General features: G+C 43.7%; 2 protein-coding genes across 4 annotated transcripts in view; both read left to right on the plus strand.

Moving 5' to 3' along the window:
• The window catches only part of otogl (otogelin-like), a 26,660-nt gene extending 10,456 nt beyond the window's left edge, over window positions 1-16,204 (plus strand). The window contains exons 26-58 of one of the 3 annotated variants that reach the window (XM_017405526.3): window positions 112-192; window positions 383-529; window positions 614-733; window positions 941-1,057; window positions 2,374-2,530; window positions 2,679-2,705; window positions 2,818-2,997; window positions 3,083-3,361; window positions 5,103-5,220; window positions 5,311-5,390; window positions 5,493-6,226; window positions 7,767-7,944; window positions 8,033-8,175; window positions 8,269-8,292; window positions 8,404-8,496; window positions 9,045-9,234; window positions 9,514-9,731; window positions 10,007-10,148; window positions 10,225-10,410; window positions 10,524-10,736; window positions 10,863-10,967; window positions 11,051-11,158; window positions 11,298-11,399; window positions 11,478-11,582; window positions 11,730-11,770; window positions 11,858-11,921; window positions 12,027-12,205; window positions 12,300-12,404; window positions 12,488-12,607; window positions 12,766-12,811; window positions 13,486-13,557; window positions 14,846-14,925; window positions 15,011-16,204. In XM_017405526.3, coding sequence (XP_017261015.1) covers window positions 112-192; window positions 383-529; window positions 614-733; window positions 941-1,057; window positions 2,374-2,530; window positions 2,679-2,705; window positions 2,818-2,997; window positions 3,083-3,361; window positions 5,103-5,220; window positions 5,311-5,390; window positions 5,493-6,226; window positions 7,767-7,944; window positions 8,033-8,175; window positions 8,269-8,292; window positions 8,404-8,496; window positions 9,045-9,234; window positions 9,514-9,731; window positions 10,007-10,148; window positions 10,225-10,410; window positions 10,524-10,736; window positions 10,863-10,967; window positions 11,051-11,158; window positions 11,298-11,399; window positions 11,478-11,582; window positions 11,730-11,770; window positions 11,858-11,921; window positions 12,027-12,205; window positions 12,300-12,404; window positions 12,488-12,607; window positions 12,766-12,811; window positions 13,486-13,557; window positions 14,846-14,925; window positions 15,011-15,211 — 4,755 coding nt within the window. In that variant the 3' untranslated portion in view covers window positions 15,212-16,204. Of the gene's footprint in view, window positions 1-111; window positions 247-382; window positions 530-613; window positions 734-940; window positions 1,058-2,373; window positions 2,531-2,678; window positions 2,706-2,817; window positions 2,998-3,082; window positions 3,362-5,102; window positions 5,221-5,310; window positions 5,391-5,492; window positions 6,227-7,766; window positions 7,945-8,032; window positions 8,176-8,268; window positions 8,293-8,403; window positions 8,497-9,044; window positions 9,235-9,513; window positions 9,732-10,006; window positions 10,149-10,224; window positions 10,411-10,523; window positions 10,737-10,862; window positions 10,968-11,050; window positions 11,159-11,297; window positions 11,400-11,477; window positions 11,583-11,729; window positions 11,771-11,857; window positions 11,922-12,026; window positions 12,206-12,299; window positions 12,405-12,487; window positions 12,608-12,765; window positions 12,812-13,485; window positions 13,558-14,845; window positions 14,926-15,010 lie in introns of all 3 variants that reach the window. The other 2 variants (XM_017405525.3, XM_017405527.3) reach the window with 2 other exon arrangements.
• A 124-nt stretch (window positions 16,205-16,328) lies between these two features.
• ptprq (protein tyrosine phosphatase receptor type Q) overlaps window positions 16,329-18,636 on the plus strand; it is a 48,087-nt gene continuing 45,779 nt past the window's right edge. The window contains exons 1-5 of the mRNA XM_017405587.3: window positions 16,329-16,480; window positions 16,600-16,725; window positions 16,817-16,961; window positions 17,102-17,386; window positions 17,495-17,712. Of these exons, the coding sequence (XP_017261076.1) occupies window positions 16,436-16,480; window positions 16,600-16,725; window positions 16,817-16,961; window positions 17,102-17,386; window positions 17,495-17,712 (819 nt within the window). The 5' untranslated portion in view covers window positions 16,329-16,435. The remainder of the gene's footprint in view (window positions 16,481-16,599; window positions 16,726-16,816; window positions 16,962-17,101; window positions 17,387-17,494; window positions 17,713-18,636) is intronic.

Raw genomic sequence — 18,636 nt, forward strand, 5'->3', positions numbered from 1 at the left:
TCCAAAGTGTTTACCAGATAAGCATCTGTTGTTCAGCTTGTACAGATATGAGCGGAGCCTTTAGTGCTTTTGTTTTCTCACAGGAGTAATTTTTTGTCCTTCTCTCACCAGAGTGCTGGAGAAACCGAGGTGTCCATTGTTGCCCAAAACAAGGACTGCTATGAGAGCGGCATTGTGTGCATGAAAATACTGGTGATTCACGTGGGACTCACCAAAATCTACTTCACTGACAACTCTGGCAATCCTGTACATTTATACACGGAGTTACACTTTTAACGGCTCCAGCAAATCGCTACTCATTCCTCGTTTGTTTCTGCCCAGAGCTCCGTAAGTGCAACAAAATTTCCGTCTGCTTTTTTTGTCGCATTTCCTCCCGCTCCAGAACCCTTCTACTGTCGTGGGTCGGGGGTCGGAGTTTGAGCTCTGGAAAGCGGGCTATTACACCGCGGTCCATTTCGCCAGCCAGGATCTGACCATCCTCTGGGATCGCAAGACGACTGTACACATCAGAGTCGGACCCCACTGGAAGGTTTGAACATCGAAAACAAGAGCGGCGTGAAACAGAAACAAAAATACGACTCCTTTCTCCTTTTTTTTTTTTTTTTTTTTCCAGGGCCTTCTCAGTGGCATGTGTGGAAACTTTGACAGTGTGACCGTAAACGATATGACCACATCTAGCCACATGGAAGTCAATAACGCGCAGACATTTGGAGACAGCTGGGCCCTAGGACAGGTATGAGTCAGCTCATCTCTTTTCCTACATTGATTTTTTTTTTTTTTTTCCATCTGGCCTCCTTCTTCTCTCCGTCTTTGTCTGTGTTCATCTCACTCACCCACTCCCCCCTGTTGCTCCTGTAATTTATGTGCTCGTGTCCCTGGAGTCCACTGTGATATTTAAGAGTAATCAGACACTTGATCGCCTTCTGTGTGTGTGTTTTAGTGTGAAAGTGACTACATACTTGAGCGACCGTGTGAAGGGGACTTGGGGAGACAGCCGTACGCTAAAAGGGAGTGTGCTCTCCTCTACAGTGATGTATTTGCACCTTGTCACAATGTGGTAAGTGCCACTAAAATGGACACACATCCTCGCGTCGAAGTGTCCGTGCAGAGTGAATGCAGCTGTAGAAAGGTTACCTTTCTTGCAACAAGAGAGAAGGGGTGAGAAGAAGGTTATGGGAACAACTCTTAACTGATCCGATCAGTTCTGTTTGTTCTTTAGAAAGAATTACATCACATGCAAGGTTACTAGAATAAGCTCATTTCACTTTTTTACAGTGTAATATTTCCATTTATGGAATGGCTATAGACCTAAACAGATTGATCAAAAGATAAATTGTTCTGTATTGCAAATGTTGCTGGAGTCTTAACCTCCTTGCATGTCTATCTATGGCCAGTAGAGGGAGCCACATGTTTATGCACATAAAACCAGCCTCTATACCAGTGGTTCCCAAATTTTACAGCTTTTGACCCACAAAATAAAAGCTGCAGAGAGTCGTGACCCTGACTAGTTCTGGATGAAGGATCCAAATATTGCTAATAAGCTAAAAAACAAAAAGCCTCATGAACTATTATATATTTTTTAAATTTATGACTGAAGTTTTTTACCTTTTTGTAACAGTCGAGGCTAAATATGCTATAGGTAGTGTTTTTTTAAGTTAATTTTATTTCTGTAAATCTCAAGAACCCCCACACTAGGCTCACTTGGAGTTTTTCTGTTGGTGAAAGAAACATACAAGAACAAATTTTGAACATTTAAAATAAAAGCCTTAATTATTAGCTTTTCTTAGATCTGATTGCTAAAGTTTCAAGATAACTTATGACATTTTTGGTTCAAAATGAAATACTTTTAATGTTAATGTCTGTCATGTTGGTTTTGTTATTTTTGAATGTTGATATTACTTTGTTCTGCAAAATAAGAAATATATTCTGCGGTATCGATGAGTTCTCGTTATATGACTGATAATGTTTAAATGTAGCAGTGACGATCAAGTCGTTACTTGATCAGTATTTCTTTTTCATATATTTTCATTCTCTGCTCATGTTGATGCTGGGATAACGTGCTCTTTATGTGAATTTCAAAAGTCAACGTAAAACAATGAAGGCTGAGGTCATCTCTGTCGACAGACCAACTTGGTGCAGCATTTCGGCTGTTCATCTCGGAGCTCATTGGTTACTTTCTGCACCAGAAGTTGACCCACATTCCTTTGTCCTGATATCTCATCAGTTCCTCCCGTGTGAATAATTGAAAACCGTTCACCCTGTAAACACGGCCTCCCCCAGCCTCTCCCAGCGAGACTTTGCCAGCTTCAGCCTCTGACTGCGTGCGTATTTCTGTGTTTGTGACTGTGTATACATGTTGTGCATGCCCTTCAGGTTGATGTGGCCTGGTTTTATAGGAACTGCCTGACAGACACATGCAACTGCAACCGCGGGGGAGACTGTGAGTGTCTTTGCACGTCCATCGCTGCGTATGCGCACAAATGCTGTCAGCAGGGGGTCACGATACACTGGAGATCACCCTCAGTCTGTCGTGAGTATGCTCACAGAAACATTAAAAGACTCACTCTGTGTTACCACATCCTGCTATTTTTTAGGTTGTTTACACGCTTCTTTTAGATCTCTGCTTTTACTTCAGTCCCTTTGAAATGCTTTAAAACTCCCGACGTCCTCTCTTTCAGCCTATGACTGTGAATACTATAACCAAGGTACGTAAGAGCAAGGATCCTCTGTTCTACTTGTTGTTTATGGGTTCATTTTGTTTCCCAGGGGGCTTGTCACCAGACTCATATCCTGTCTCGCTCTCTCACATCTCCGCAGAGTTAGGCGATGGCCCATTTTCTTTGGTGAGTGCTGTTTATAATGACACCATGTTTGGAGTGAACCGCACCAGCAGCTCAGTGTTTCCGCTTATAAGAGAGAGACCGGGACAGCTGCCGGCCCCGGGCCTGCTTTTTAACTTTATGATCACTGAAGGCCTGTGGAAGGACAGGACGTCACGTGAGCATTCGCACTCAAGCTCGAATACACTGACGCTTCATGTCGTTTCCGTAAATCAGACGGTGTTTTCCTCTCCCGCCTTCAGGCGTTCCCGTTGTTTCGCTCGAGTCTGCAGAGAGGCCGAACTTTTTTCTGGCGGTGTCAGGCCGCAGCCGCCTTCAGCTGGAGCAGTGGAGTCGAGGGGCAGAGTTCGGGCGCAGGGCGACCTTTGTCCAGCACCAGGGGCTGTTTCTGCCAGGTTACACCTCGTTCGAACTCGTCAGCCAGCCTGGAATCTTTCTGACACTCACGCGCACCGCTGCTCGAGCCCAGAGATACGGCAGCTCAGAGGGCTTCAAGGCCAGCAGCAGCTTCACCCTGGAGGGTGAGATCCACACGCATGCTTCTGTCACAGCTACGCTCACCCCAAAGTATTATATGCATGCTGTCGGAGAGCGCCAGTAAACGTTTCTCAGGTTCAAACCCACTTATCGTGCTTCTGTAACAGATGTCTGTAGATCTGTTTATCCAACTCTTTATAATTCAGTATCGGAGGCACTAATTTTTAAATCTACAAATTCAAATTCATCAAACATTCAGCTGAAGTTAAAAAATGCATTGTTTCCTAATTAAAGAGTTTATAGTGCAAATACCAAGTAGGAACAGATTATAAAATGGTCCCATTTTGTGGTTAAAGGTTTCAAATTCATCAAAACAGATTTTTTCAAAGATTCCTTTTTCTCCGTTTTTATTGCCATAACTTGAAAACAGAAGGAAATATTGTTGCTTTTGTTAGCAGTTTGTCAGATCTTAAATTTTGTAATTCTTTGGTGTCCCAGTTTATGTTGTGTTGATTTTGTGTGTCACTGAAAAGCTGATTTCTGAGGTTTAAGAACCGCTAATTCTTTTGCAGAAATATCTCCGTTTACAACATTAATGACCTTCATGGCTTCAACTTTCTTCTTCGTCAAGTTTATTTATCTGAATCTGTCGATTTTACTAAATAAAAACAAATACTTTTTATATTTAAAAGGTTTTCAGCAAATGCGTTATATTTATTTGTGCAGCTGCTTGATATAAACTGTAACCTGACTCATTTGCATTCGAATATAAAAGCAGTACATATCTTTTTACAAATGTTATAGATTTGATTTTATATTGCTTCTAAATTGCTGATTCACCTTTTAGTTAAAGCAAATGCAAATGCTTCAAAAACTTGCACAAAATTAAAAAATAACAAGAAAAGATGTTTAGGCAGACAAATTATTATTTTTTATACATATTAAGCCATGAAAATGAGTCATAAACATTTCTAAAGGATTGTACAGAGTGACATTAAGTAGAATTTTTTTTTTTACAGAAATAACAAAACAGCTGTAAAATCCCATCTCATGTAATAAAATATCTTAGTACATTTAGCTCTGGTGAGGATGAACTGAGAGCTTCGCTTCTCGTTACAGAAGTAAAAGTTTTATCTGGTGGAGCACGTTAAGCCTGGTTGCACCGAACACAAGTGGGAATTCTCTCCTCAATTCAATTATCCTCTAATTATCCAGACTAAAAGACAAATTTAAAAGATGTCGACTCCAAGGAGCAAACAATATCCTGACGGATGAAACCATATGGATGAAAAATTAAATTACATCAGTAGTTTGTGCTGTTGCCGTCAGAAAGGCTGATGGGAGAACCCTGAGAGCCCAAACCTCCAGGCTGATCTTAACTCCATCAATCACCTTCCACTTCCTGCAGTTATAAGCTCTGAATCACAGGAATTTCCCACGACTTCTTTCTCTTATTTATCTCACAAATGGAGTAAATATAATCAACTTTGTGCTTTCTGCAGTAATCTTGGTGTAGTTTTGCAATATTAGATACATGTTTTTCATATTATTCATCAATGCTATTAATGTCCTAAATGTTGGATTCTGATTTGCTGTAAAAGAAGAGGAGCATGTGGGAATGAGTGCATGAGCTTGTAGGGTTAGTCTTCTTGAGATGCATAGCCATATTTGGTGGGCTTTCTAAATCGTATTTTAACTGTGGCTTACACATTTTAAATTTATTTGTGTGCATTCTGTACACACAGATGCTAACTACTGTTTTTTTTTTTCCTTCTGTTTTTGCAGAAAGTCCTTTTATAATACCTTACCGTATGATGTGTGAGTGGCGTTATCAGGCCTGCGCGAGTCCTTGTGTCCGCACGTGCAATGATCCCGACGCCACGCGCTGCCACTTTCTGCCTCCGTAAGAGGATTGGCTCGATACAGCCTATTATCGCACAGCCGACAGGGCCTGTGCCCAGCTCTGGACTGAAACGGTTTCTGTGTGTTACAGTGTGGAGGGCTGCTTCCCTCGTTGTCCCAGGAACATGATCCTCGATGAAGTCACACGAAGATGCGTCTACACAGAGGACTGTGAGAGCAGACGGGCTTTTGTCTCAAGACGTTATCTCATCTGTGTTTGATTGTTTTGAGATAATGGAAATATTTCCTTATGATACTGCTCGTTTCCTGCAGGTGTGTCCCTTCCTCCGACTCCAACACCCTTTGCCTTTGTGACACGGTCCAACAGAACTACTACAGCACCACCCACGACAACCACAACTTCCACCACAACCACCAGAATGACAACTACCACCACAAGATCAACAACTGCCTCTTCCACTACTGTCAGGCCCACAACAACTACACCCACCACCACCACTCCCACTGTTCCCACCACAACATTAACTACTGAGCTCACCACTCTGCTCACTACAGCTCCAACCACATCCACTGCTCCTCCAACGACTATTGTTCCTACCACACCTACAACCCCACCCGAACCAACCACTGTCAGCACCACGGAAATGACCCCCACTCCGTCCACAGCGGTCACCTCAACAGCACCAACCACTGCACCCACTACAGTCCTTTCAACTTCTCCTCCACTTCCTACGACTTCTGCTTCCACCACCACCGTTACCACGCCAACTACCCCACCACCTACAACGCCCCCCACCACCCTGCCGCCAACCACCACGGTCATCACAACCGCCCCCACCACCACTGTCCCCGAACCCACCACTGAATCCACAACCACCCCCGAACCAACCACAACCACCGCCGCAGAAACCACCACCATTGAGACGACGACAGCTCCACCTCCTGCAGAACCCGTAACCACAGAGATGATCACAAGCCCTGAACCCTCGCCTACGACTGAGGCTTCAACCACACCTCATTTCCTCTTGCCCACCACGCCATGCACAGTAAGGGTCGCTGTTGAGGAGTTCAGAAAAGAACTACAAACATGCTCAAAACCCTCAGCATCAAACTCGCACTAATTAGGTTTTTTGTAATTGTTTTTATGTAGATGTTTAAATAGTTTCTTTCAAGATTAAGAAATCTTTCTGACAACGAACATTATAGTAAGAAGCATTTTATACACTGACATTAATAATTCCTCTGTTTATGCTCAGCCATCCATTCTTGGTCTAACCATCCATTTTCTAACATTTATGTGAGGCAGTAAACTCAAACTAGATCCCCAGAGCTTCAGCTTCTCGGCTACCCCTTTTAGCTTTTCTGTAGGATGTTCCCAGGAGAACTGTGAGATATAATCTCCCAAGCAAGTCCTCGGTCTGTCCAGAGGCCTCCTCCCAGGGAGACATGTCAAAACACCTCCCCTGGGAGATGTCCAGATGCCCAAACCAGCTGAGCTGGCTCCTTTTGATGCAGAGAAGCAGCACCTCACCAGAACCCGTCCACTAGAAATGCTGAATTAGGACCAAAGAGCTCAGAGCAACAGGGGATGGTATGCCATACTCCTCCCAAGAGGGCATCAAAAAGGACACATTTGTTAAGACTTATCTGAGTTCATAAAACACATAAAGGCTCCAAAATAGCCTCTGCTAATCCACTACCAAGATAACAAAACACATTTCTAGTTTTGATTCAAGTGTCCTGTAATTATCCATGTAAACACCTGATACCAGGTCTATAAAACCAAAGTGTCTTATTCAGAAAGTACATCTGTGCTTTTTTACTTTTGCTATAGATGTGGGTGAAATCTTGATCAGTAATTTGGGTAGGTTTTCTGTTTTCCATATTTCAAGGATTCCATACATTATTTAAAATATAAACATACTTCATTATGGTTACATATATCTCATAGAAGAACGTTTCATACTTTATCATTTGCATTTAAACAGTCATTTGGTGCATCAGGCATTAGTTTGCATAATGGAAGAATGGCAAGCAAATAAATAAAAAATCCTGAGCTCGGTACATGGCAAGACACTTAAGTTCTTCATTAATTCATTTTGCTCATCAGTGTTTTTTTTGTGGACAATATAAAACATGTAGTGATTTGGCTTTTTAATGGTTACAGCAAATCAATTATGTTGTTCGTTCTGGTGTTTTACAGAGCAATCCTCCTAATGAGGGTGCTGCTTGTCTGTTCAGTCAATGCAATTTCTTAATTGCTTGGAAGGATACAACTCCCAAGAATGTATTTGTTAGAGGAGGGAGTGGGAAGGACATAGATGGAGTGAAAAACATAATCTAGCCATTACCGAAAGTCTAAGGCCTGCAAGTAATATTATATTTTTGCAGATAAATGAGTGAGGTTGAGTGTCTCCAGCTGACTTTATAGAGGACGTTACTGTAGGCAGCGTTTGCCACTTTGTCTGCATCGTTTAAATCGTCCATTTTCAGTCATTACACACTCGCGTACGTTGGTATGCACTCTGTAAGTTCTTATAAATTTTTGGATAGGCTTTTAAAACAAAGTGCGAACTGTGTTTACAGCCTCCCTTCTCCCACCGTATTGACGAGTGTGCCGAGCTGATTTGTTTTAACGGAGAGCTACTTCTTCACAACTCCTCCCTCCACTGTCGCTACAACACCACCGCCCCTCAGTGCAGCCTGCTGGGGCTGCCCCTCCTCATCAACACAGACCCCTGCTGCCCACAGTGGCAGTGCCCGTGTAAGTTCTGTCGGAAACTATACAGTTTTAACTAAAAGGATATGCTGGGTAATATTTAGCTGAAATGATCTGTGTGTTGCTGTGCCAGGTCGCTGTACTGTGATGTCAGACTTACGGGTGATCACATTTGATGGTAATAACGTGGCCCTGTATGACAATGGCTCTTACATCTTGGTTAACCTGCCCAGAGAAACTATTATTGGCACTGTGGAGAAATGTCCAACCAGCCAGGTGAAGTACAAAACAAATAAATGAATTTTATCTTGGGATATACAAAAGAAAAGTGGGAGCAGCCTTCGGTCTAATGCTTTGCTTTCTTTGTAGAGTGTGAACTCCATCAGACGACCTGTGAGTTGAATCTCTTTTCTTCATCCTTCCACTTGTGTTTATGTCCAGGTCAGAAGCTGATGAAATAAAATACGGTGCGTCGTTGTGATCTGTAATGTTTGTCTCCTACAGAGTCCAACAGGTGGAACATCTGGTCTTTGTTTTAAGAAGCTGAACATTACTACTTCCAACTACAGGATCATAATCAACCGACTTGATCGCAAGGTGGCCATCTTAAAGTTATAGTTCAGATCTTTTGAAGTATGGGGTTTTAAACAATTAAGAACTCCTTGAACAATTTTAGTTTGGAGAAAGTTTAACTCAGATTGACTTGTCGCCGTCTTTGAACTCCAATGTCAAAAAAATCATAACAGACCATGCAAATGCTGTTTTAAAAAAAACTTTACATTCATGTCATTTTTGTATTATATGGTTATTTACATAGAATTCTTTGGTCAGCTAGCTGTAGCACGGAGCGTGGAGGATCATCATAATACTTTGGCCAGAATAACCATGTAATGAAAAACTGACAGCAATGTAAAGGTTTACAAAATAATGTCTGCTTTGATATTTTTAAGATGGCACCAGACATTCGATTGTCAATACCTGTTGCTATCTGCAACAGGTAAGATATTAACTTTTGACAATCTTTCCACAGATGCCTACTTCAAACGATCTGAACTACCTGTTAAACTTTAACATACAAACCAAAATTTGACTTACCCATTAAAGTAATACAGCTGTTTTTTATATATATATATTTATATCTATAGGTGACAGTAAACTATAGACCTGTGAAGCTCCCATTTTCACGCCACTCCCTTTATGTGGAAGACACAGGGAGCATGTACCTGATCCACACACCTGGCAGCATCAGCATACAGTGGTATCACAGCACAGGGATTATGGTGCTGCAGTACAACGCTCCCAGTCATGCCTCTGTACCCACCCGAGGCCTGTGTGGTGAGTCCACGCACACACACACACACACACACACACCAGCTTTGGCTTTATAAGCACCAGCCTCATTTACCTAAGTGCCGTCTTCCAGCACCTACTGTTGGATCACTTTGACTTGAGCCATTACGGGATATGACAGTTTGAGATGCTGAGAGCCTTTTGGTTCAATTACGCAGTTTTAGATAGACATTATCTCACCTCACATTTATATTGCTCACCGTCTAAGCAGCAATAAACTCACAGACGCATCAGTGCCAAAAACCTGTCTGCATAATCCGCCAGGCTGTTGTGACGGGAATCCGGAGGACGACCTGAAGCTGCCGAACGGCACCGTGGTCAGGGAAGTGGGAGACATGACGCTCTTTCTGCAGGCGTGGAGAGTCCACACCACAGATGAGACCGAACACACACGCAGGGTCGGGGACAACTGCACCACTGGGGACTGCTCCACCTGCCTTTCTATGCTGCAGCAGAGAGCATTTACACCCTGTCACACCAAGGTATCCCACAGCATTTCATACACTTGACTCTAGAGAATGTGCTGAAATACAATGACCTGTTTTCAGCAAGGAAAATAAATGAAGTTTAGTTTGTAAATTGGTCTAAAAAAAAATAAGAGTTTGGAAAATTACTTCTAAGGCCTAAAAAAGCTTAAGGTTTAATAATATAGTAAGATGATAAACCCTAACCAGTGACTTTTTCAGACTTTTGTTTTCTGCCCAAAAAAGAAATAATGAAAAAGACCTATAGATTAAATGATCCATAAACTCTCCAGGTGCCTCCAGAGCAGTTCTGTGACATCATGTGGGCGGGGGACCTGCATTACAAGGATCATCAGTGTGACTTTCTGGCGGCCTACGTGGCAGTCTGTTACACACATCAAGTCTGCATCAGCTGGAGACGACACAATTTCTGCCGTAAGAGGACGCAAGCACAATAAGCGTGTGCTCACCCGTGTTTCTTATTCGTTGACGTGCTCCTGTTGCCTTGCAGCACTGCGATGTCCCCCTGGTAAGGAGTACCAGCCTTGCGTGAGCACCTGTAACAGCCGCACCTGTCTGAACAAAGATTACTACGAGGAAACCACCTGCTCCTTCATCAGAGAGGAGTGCGTGTGTCGCAGTGGAACCATCCTGCACCGAGCCGACTCACCTTACTGCGTCACCGAGGATCGTTGTGGTGAATGAAGAAAAAAAACAACCTAAAACTTGCACCAGTGATTAACGCCAAACCGTACCAGATTCATGCTTCACGCTGACCAATCTGTGTTTTCTGATTTCGGGTTCGTTCAGCCTGCACGGACAACGAGGGGAACCCCCGGGCCCCAGGAGAGGTGTGGAACGGCTCCGCTCGAAGCTGCTGCCTGTACAAGTGTATGGAGAACAGCTCTGTGGTCGCCGTCGAACCAGACTGCAGCGACGTTCCTACACCGCTGTGTGAGAGGGAGGGGGAGTATGTGCTGGATGTCCTGGAAGAAGGATCCTGTTGCCCAAAGAAGATCTGTGGTGAGTTTCAGTTTCTTCTTTGGTAAGAACATAAACAATGTTTAAACTTTTTGTCTCATCACCACCATATCATTAATAAACTGACACTAGTTCTACTCTTTAATCACCCTGCTTTTGTTTTGTCAGAGTGCAACATGACCATCTGTGACAGTGAAGCTCCCCCTTGTGACAACGGAAACAGGCTGGTGATCGGTTACAGCGCTCTGTCCTGTTGTCCAGAGTACCGATGTGGTGAGAACAGACTTTACCGAAGCCTTTTGTTAAATAAAGCTTTTTGGTTCAACTTTGACCATCATTTTAATTGTCTTCCTCAGAGTGTGATCCCATGGCATGTCCTCCTGTTTCTGCCCCCAACTGCAGGGAAGATCAGTTCCTTGTCGAGGTCAGGGGCCAGAAATCTTGTTGCTACTCTTTTCTGTGCGGTAAGTTTTGATTGTAGTTCACAGGTCAGACTAAAACTAATAATCTGCGGTTTAAGGGTCACTAATATGACTCTTTTTGCTTTGTCCTTCTGTCAATTACAGCAGTAAAAATGTTTTTTTTCCCTTTCTGTCCGAGCAGTGTGTGAGTCATGCATCGAGCCCATTCCGACGTGCTCACATGTAGAAATTCTGGCCGTAGATCTGAACACCACCAACAGCTGCTGTCCCCAGTACCATTGTGGTAGGTGCGTTGGCTCGCTCGGCTGTGTGTGTTTGAGTTTGTGTCTTCATGTTATCTTTCCTTCTTCATGTTCTGCAGTGTGTGATGTTAACCTTTGTCCCAAATCATCTGTAAGCTGTGCACCTGGACTCTCTTTGGTTGAAACAGCTGTTCCTGGGGATTGCTGCCCCCATCACCACTGTGGTACATGCACGCGCCTGTGCACACTCACTTATTTGTAACCGATGTCACTTCTGGGCTGTCATTATCCTAAAAGTTGTAATGCCCGTCACGTTCTTGCAGACGTTTCGCACGACTTCCCTCTTTAATTTTCCTCTCCCTTATGTCCAGAATGCCAATGTGAAGACGCCGCGCTCTCCATATGTCAGCTGGTGAGTCAGCAGGAAACTGCACCAGAAGTCACCGTGTGCCAGAAAATGAACAATTTCAGTCGAGTAAGCATTTTTGTTTTCCCTCAGGGGGAGGTGCTGGTTGAAGTCCCGGACAGCAGCACCATCTGCGGCTGTCCTCAACATACGTGTCGTACGTGAACGCACACTTAGGACCGTGAAGGCCAACTTCAACTACTTTTCTGTTTGTGTAACTCACAGATATCATGTGTGTGTGTGTGTTTGTGTTCATGTGTAGAGAAAGGCGAGGTGTGTCTTTTCCAAGGGGTGACAGTGCTGGGTCCGGGACAGTCACTGGTTCAGTACTTTGAAGGAGAACTGTGTTACACCGTTCAGTGTCTGCATTACAAAGATCCACACACTGGCTTCTACGCGGTGGAGATCACCTCTGTCAACTGCTCCCAAAAATGTGGACCAGTACGCATCCGTCACACTGATATGAAGTCAGCCTTTCGCTCCTTTTTCTTATCGTCTTATTATCCTGTAACGCCTGTTTCCTTTGTGTTCTCAGCACCAGGTGTATGCACCATCCACGGACCCCCAGGTGTGCTGTGGCTCCTGCAAAAACATCTCATGTACCTTCACCAACGAGAACGGATCGGCGGAGCTTTTCGCTGTGAGAACAAGCAGGTCCACATCCACGTATGCTCCCTCCGCGTTCAGCTGCTTAAGCACCGTTAAATGTAATCATGTGTGCAGGCAGGGAGTTCCTGGGTGGAGAACTGCACCCGTTACGACTGTGTGGAGACAGCCGTGGGAGCGGTGATACTCGCGTCAGGGGTTATTTGTCCTCCTTTCAATGACTCGGAATGCATTCAGGTCAGAGCTGCTAAATGTACACATAGTTTAGTCGAAGTTCAAGTTATTGCCTTTCATCACTTATAGCTGCTGATTTATTATTTAGTATCTGTTAGCTTCCTTTAATAACGTCTCATGATAACTGAAGGTTTCTCCTTTTTTTCCTTCTCCTCTTGCAGAGCGGCGGTGTTGTTCAAAGCTACGTGGACGGTTGCTGTAAGACATGTGAGTGTCCAGATTTAATCGGGGCTGCTGGAAATGCTTTGTGCAGCTGATTAGAGGGGTGAGCGCTTTGTTGCCTGGCAGTGGATGGGCTTATTGGCTGAATGGTTGGGGGGGTGTGGCTTTTTTTTTTTGTTTGTTTTGTTTCAGAGCCTGGCAGCCTACAACTACATTTCAAAACCCCGGGTTTCCTGAGGTGTTGTCAGAAACTTCTGCTGGTTTATTTCAAAGGCAGCACAGCTCAGACAAAGGAAGATATTAGTCGGGAATGTTGGCAAAATAATAGATTAGAAAGAAATGACAAGATATCTTGAACATTGAACCTACTTCTCTGCATTGTGGGAATGAAACTTTTGATAAAAAGTGGTGATATTTTCTCTCTTTGGAGTTGGCGCTGCGCGCTCGCCTGCTTGTCTGCTTCAGCAGTGTTCCTACAGGTTTGCTAACCGGGTTGTTCCACAGTGAGCGTGTTGTACCAGTAAGGACGTGACGTGGTGCAGGGCTTACCGGAGAAACCCCTCCCCAAAAGGCGAATTTCATGTGCATGCCAGCTGCGCTGATCCAATCTTCTTGTGTGTTTTTATGACGTAAAAGTGTCTCTTTTGACCAAAACATAACCTTGTGTTCTCCTGACGCTTTTTGAACTGGACGGCTGTGGTCCCGACGCTGCTTCCCAGGTTCTGGAGTGGGTGTTTTACCTTTTACCGTTAACCCCATAACACCCACTGGTAGTACTAACTGTGACACAGGTACCACCACTCTGCATTTTTCCACTCACAGTGATTTTTCTTTTTCTTTTTACATCTCTGTGACTCATTTACTTGCAGTTTAAAAGTTTTTGTGAATGTGTGTGTCTGTCTTAATGTTTATGTTTTTACCAAACTGTGATTAGCTCTCAAAACCTAACCTGCATAAAGAGCAATAATGGAATTTATTTTTAAAAAAAAACACTTTCCTGTAGCGATATAAAAGCTCCAGAGTTACACAGGTGGACAGATTTATTTAACCAGCTGTGATCGGGTGAGAAGTAAAGTTAGGGTTAGGTTAGAAGCCATTCAGTGGAGACTTTGACCCCCAACATGCAAGTGTCAATCAAAGGGAACTCTTACTGCAAGGCAACAAAAAGCCCTTCTCTGTTGGCATTTTTAGGATCTTTGAGTGACAATTCAGGTATTTGTGTGTAAAAATATAGTGTATGCTATAAGCTGGTAACTTTGTCAGATGTTAAAATAAATGATGCATTTGTGATATACAATAATTCGAATTAGAGATGCACTGATCACAATTTTCTAGGTTTCTGATTTTTGATTGATTTCTTTTTTAGGAAGGATAATTAGCAACGTGCTGTTAAAATAAAATAACTAAACTGGAAATCTCTTTATTTAAAATAAAGTATTTGTAGTTAAAAACAAACATTCATAGTTTTTCCCCCCAAAAAGCACCAGGTTACAAAGCCTTCTTGTGTCACTGCTAATCTACAAATACAATCCTCCAAATGTATTTGTACAAAAAAAAAAAACAAACAGAAAAAATAATTAGTGTATCTTCTTTAAGATTTTCCCACTTTTGTTAATTTTTTTACTCACCTCAAAGCATAAGATTGCACCATGTCACACAACAGTGTTTAAAATAAGTTGCAAATTTGTCTAAGGTGAGATTTATTGTTAGATGCGTTACATAGTAAATCCTCTTGTAGTTTAATTTTAAGTATATGCATGGAAAATTACAGACAATTAAACACTTAAGTATTTCATTTACATTTGTCCCCTGGTTGTAAATATCCTACACAGAAAGTTCAACCCAACTATAACACGTGTTCAAGACAAAAATTATTATTATTATTAATGTTAATTAGCTGCGTGGCCTCGGTGTGTTCACAGACTGGTAAAAAAGTTGGATTTTTTAGTTTTGGATCGGTCGAGCTGAAAGTAGTTCAATTCCGGTCAGCAGCCGATTGATCGGTGCATCCCTAATTCGGATGTTTTTATTTTCTAAATTTCTTCCTGAGCGCTTCTCTGTGTGTCCAAAAATGTGCAGGTAAAGAAGACGGGAAGACATGTAAGCGGGTGGCCATCCGGACCACCATTAGAAAAGACGACTGCCGGAGTAATTCACCTGTAAGACACTGAAAAGTATTTCTGGAAACGACGCCGTTCCCGACTGCACGTCCCTGTCCTTACCCTTGCCTCGGTCTTCTTACAGGTCACGGTGTATTCGTGCGACGGCAAGTGTCCGTCCGCCACCATATTCAACTTCAACATAAACAGCCACGCCCGGTTCTGTAAGTGCTGCCGTGAGAGCGGACTGCAAACGCGGACCGTGTCACTGTACTGCTCCCGCAACGCCACCCTGGTGGAGTACAACTTCCAAGAACCTCTGGACTGTTCCTGCCAGTGGAACTAAGCCAACTGGAAATGTGAAGAAGAACGTGACAGATTAGGAGAACGTATTATTAAAGGGATTTAAAGGGGCATATTTGTATTTTGTTGTACTATCGGACCAGCCATGTTTCATTTTGTCATCCTAACACACCGGACAACCCCGACCTTGCGTTAGAGCTGTATCTGCTGTCAGGGGAAGGTTTCTGCATTAGTTATCCATTTAATTCAGAAGTGCTGTGCCAACCCAGTCAGCTTTTAGCGCTTTCATCTGGTGGAACCTGTAGTTGTTTTTTTAATTCTGCTGCATATTAAAAGTTGAAATCATGTTGAAACAGCTTTTTTATGTAAAGTAGTTGTTTTTGATTACTGAACAAGCATTTTGGTTTGTATTTGGTAAATGTAGCCTTGTGCTTTTTTGTTCCTTAGAAATTTAAATGGCTTTTTTTTTTTGCTTTTGTTTTTATAAGTAAAGCAGTTTTAATAAACTACTTAAAAAGCGTCGCTGTCTTTGTTTTTTATTGCAAACCTCCGCAGTGCTGACGTGTGTTTACATTTCACTTCTCAGAGGTTATTGCTCAGTGGGAGTCGCCCCTCTTCGCAGCAGAACTCCTCAGTGGTCTCCTCTCTTTATGTTCCGTCAATCACGTCTCCCTTCGCATTCCTGTCATTCCACGTCCGCCGAGAGCCTCCACCGCGCCCGGCGCCCAGGCCAAACCACGCTTTCTCCAAGAAAAGGGCTGCGAGAAAACTCTCAGCGCATTCCTGCTTTCAGAGGGCGGATGATGTCACGTAGGCTGAATCCCAAGACTGGGCGCGTGCACGGAGAGGGCCGGTGGCACGTCGACGGCCCGCCACATCTCTCCTCCTCAGGACCCCGGCGCTGGAGTGGCCCTGGTTGCCATGGCGACCTGTTCTTATCCCGACAAAGAGGCAGAACAAATTGGCTTGAACTAATACAATCTCAGCCCCGCGCTGCCTCTTTCACTCCTCCTTTTACACACAGAGGAGCTGCCTCCTCCTCCTCCTCCTCCTCCACACGAGGTTAGCTGTGCGTCAGTGGCTGGAATAGCATGGGACTTTCCACAGCTGATGTAAAGTTTGGGGTTTCAGGCGAAAGGCTGAAATCCCAACTCTGAATTGTTTTGTTTTTTTGTCTTTCATAAAAACTGGACATTGACCCTGGTGAATAAGACACAGGTTGCAGCTGTGCTTTGGGAGATGTGTGACGGCTGTAGAAGCATTTGCAATGACTCGAACAGAGCATCTTTGGTTACTGTGCGGTTTATGTCAGGTAAGAATCAGGCCTGTGTCGTTTGGTTTTGTACTTTAGGCTCAGGTATTTTAATGTGTGGTGATTCAATTTCAACTATATTGTGCATATAGGAATTTTTTCCCCTTTCTTTTTCACAGGTGGTTTTTCTGACCTGTGAACAACGCCTGCATCCTGTTGAGGTTGAGGTGGTGTTTGCGGCCTTTCCCTCCAGACAGGACCCCGATGGCTACACGGTCACATGCAGATCTGGGGGGAACCCTCTGGTGAGAACATGGGCAGATGGGCGATTTAACAGCTCCGTTCCTTCTAGGTTTGAGTTTCACCTCCTTCCTTTTTGTCACGCCGTCCTGGCAGATGAACACGAGGAGTATTGATCACTCAGCATGCTCACCTGACTGCAGGATGTTATTGCACCTGACTGAAGACCGAAGGGGATATAACATCATGCTGAGAGCCAGCAGGAATGATTCAGTGCTTGAAGAAAAGACCCTTCACTTTAGTGAGTGTCTGCAAACTATAATCTCAATATAGGTGTTGTTACATTTATTTAGTGGTTTAATTCTTCTACTCTAACAATAATTTCCCACCCAGAAAGTAGTTAATAAGTTTTAAAACCTTGCTTTCTGTCTGTTTCCACAGTTCCAGTGTCTCGGTCCTCCTTTCATGTGCTCAGCTCAACCACTACTGCCCAGCTGACATGGAAACTCCACCGGCTGCAGAGCGTAACCACGCTGACTCTTTACAACATGCACTCGCAATCTGTCACACGCGTCTTCGACATCAACTCCTCAGAGACCAAGTCCCGGTTCACCATGAAAGGCCTTCAGCCCGGGACGAACTTCAAGGTTGAAGTCACAGTGACTGCTTTCCTCGCAAATCCTGGGATCACCCTGAAGCAGAAACTCAACATGTTTCTGGTAACAGGTATTTTATCCACCTTCTCTACGGGAACCTCCCGGTGACACCTTTAGCTATAAATCTGCCTGCAGGTTTGGATCTGTGGTGTGATTTGATGAGAGTGTCTGGTTGTAGCTCAGTGTCCACATGGCTGGTGGGCCGACGGGAGAAGCTGCTACAGTGTGAGGAGATCAGGTCGGAGCTGGAGCGATGCTCAGACCCGCTGCTCGGACCTGACGGCTGGAGGCCACCTGGCTGCTCTGAAAACCCCGGAAGATCTGCTGTTTGTGTCCTCTCACCTCCTGACTGACGACGACCTGCTGCTGCTGTGGACAGGACTTAATGATCAACAGGTAGTTTATTCAAATCATTTCATATTAAATGTGTGTTCGTGAGAAGACACACACACAGGAAAACTAATCTTGAGTCAAGGTTTTATGTGTTGCCAGGATGCAGCAGATTTAGGATGCAAACTTTCAAACTCTATTGTAGCAGTTTTATGTTTTATTGCTTTTTGTTGTTGTATTTTACCATCGGTTTTGTGGTGTCTGGTCATTTTAGCATACTATTAATTTGTATTCATATTTTTTTCAAAACAATCAAACCAGCTTCACCTAAAATGCTGCAGGACAGCACATGGTGTAAAAGCCACAAAGAATATCAAGAGATAATCGTTGTGCTGCACCGTTCCCAAAAGCGTTTAGAGGTCAAACGGGCGTTTTTTAAATAAAATACAAGTGAAAGATTGAAGACTTTCCTTAACGAGCCCGGAGACTGATGTAGGTATAAATGCGAACTACAATGAGGAATTTTTCATTACTGAAATTATTCATATTTTTAAATTCTTCAACTCAAAAGCTTCAAAATGATACGCAGTTTGGTGAAATTTGCCAATTCATCGCCTGGCAACAAGATAGTTTTGTCCACAAAAGCGCCGGTTTGAAAACTCAATTTTTATTGGTCTAGAATGAGCTCAGTGGCCTAGTAACCAGCTCAGTGGCCTAGTAGTAGAGTGTCTGCCCTGAAACTGGGAGGTTGTGGGTTCAATCCCTGGCCGGGTCATACCAAAGACTGTAAAAATGGGACCCATTGCCACCCTGCTTGACACTCAGCATTAAGGGTTGGATTTGGGGGGTTAGATCACCAAATGATTCCCGAGCACGGCACCGCTGCTGCTCACCGCTCCCTCAGGGGATGGGTCAAATGCGGAGAACAAATTTCGCACACTCAGGTGTGTGACAATCAGTGGATCTTTCTTTCTTTCTTTCTTTCTTATT

This window comes from Kryptolebias marmoratus, linkage group LG11 (genome assembly GCF_001649575.2).
Source record: "Kryptolebias marmoratus isolate JLee-2015 linkage group LG11, ASM164957v2, whole genome shotgun sequence".
Lineage (NCBI taxonomy): Eukaryota > Metazoa > Chordata > Actinopteri > Cyprinodontiformes > Rivulidae > Kryptolebias > Kryptolebias marmoratus.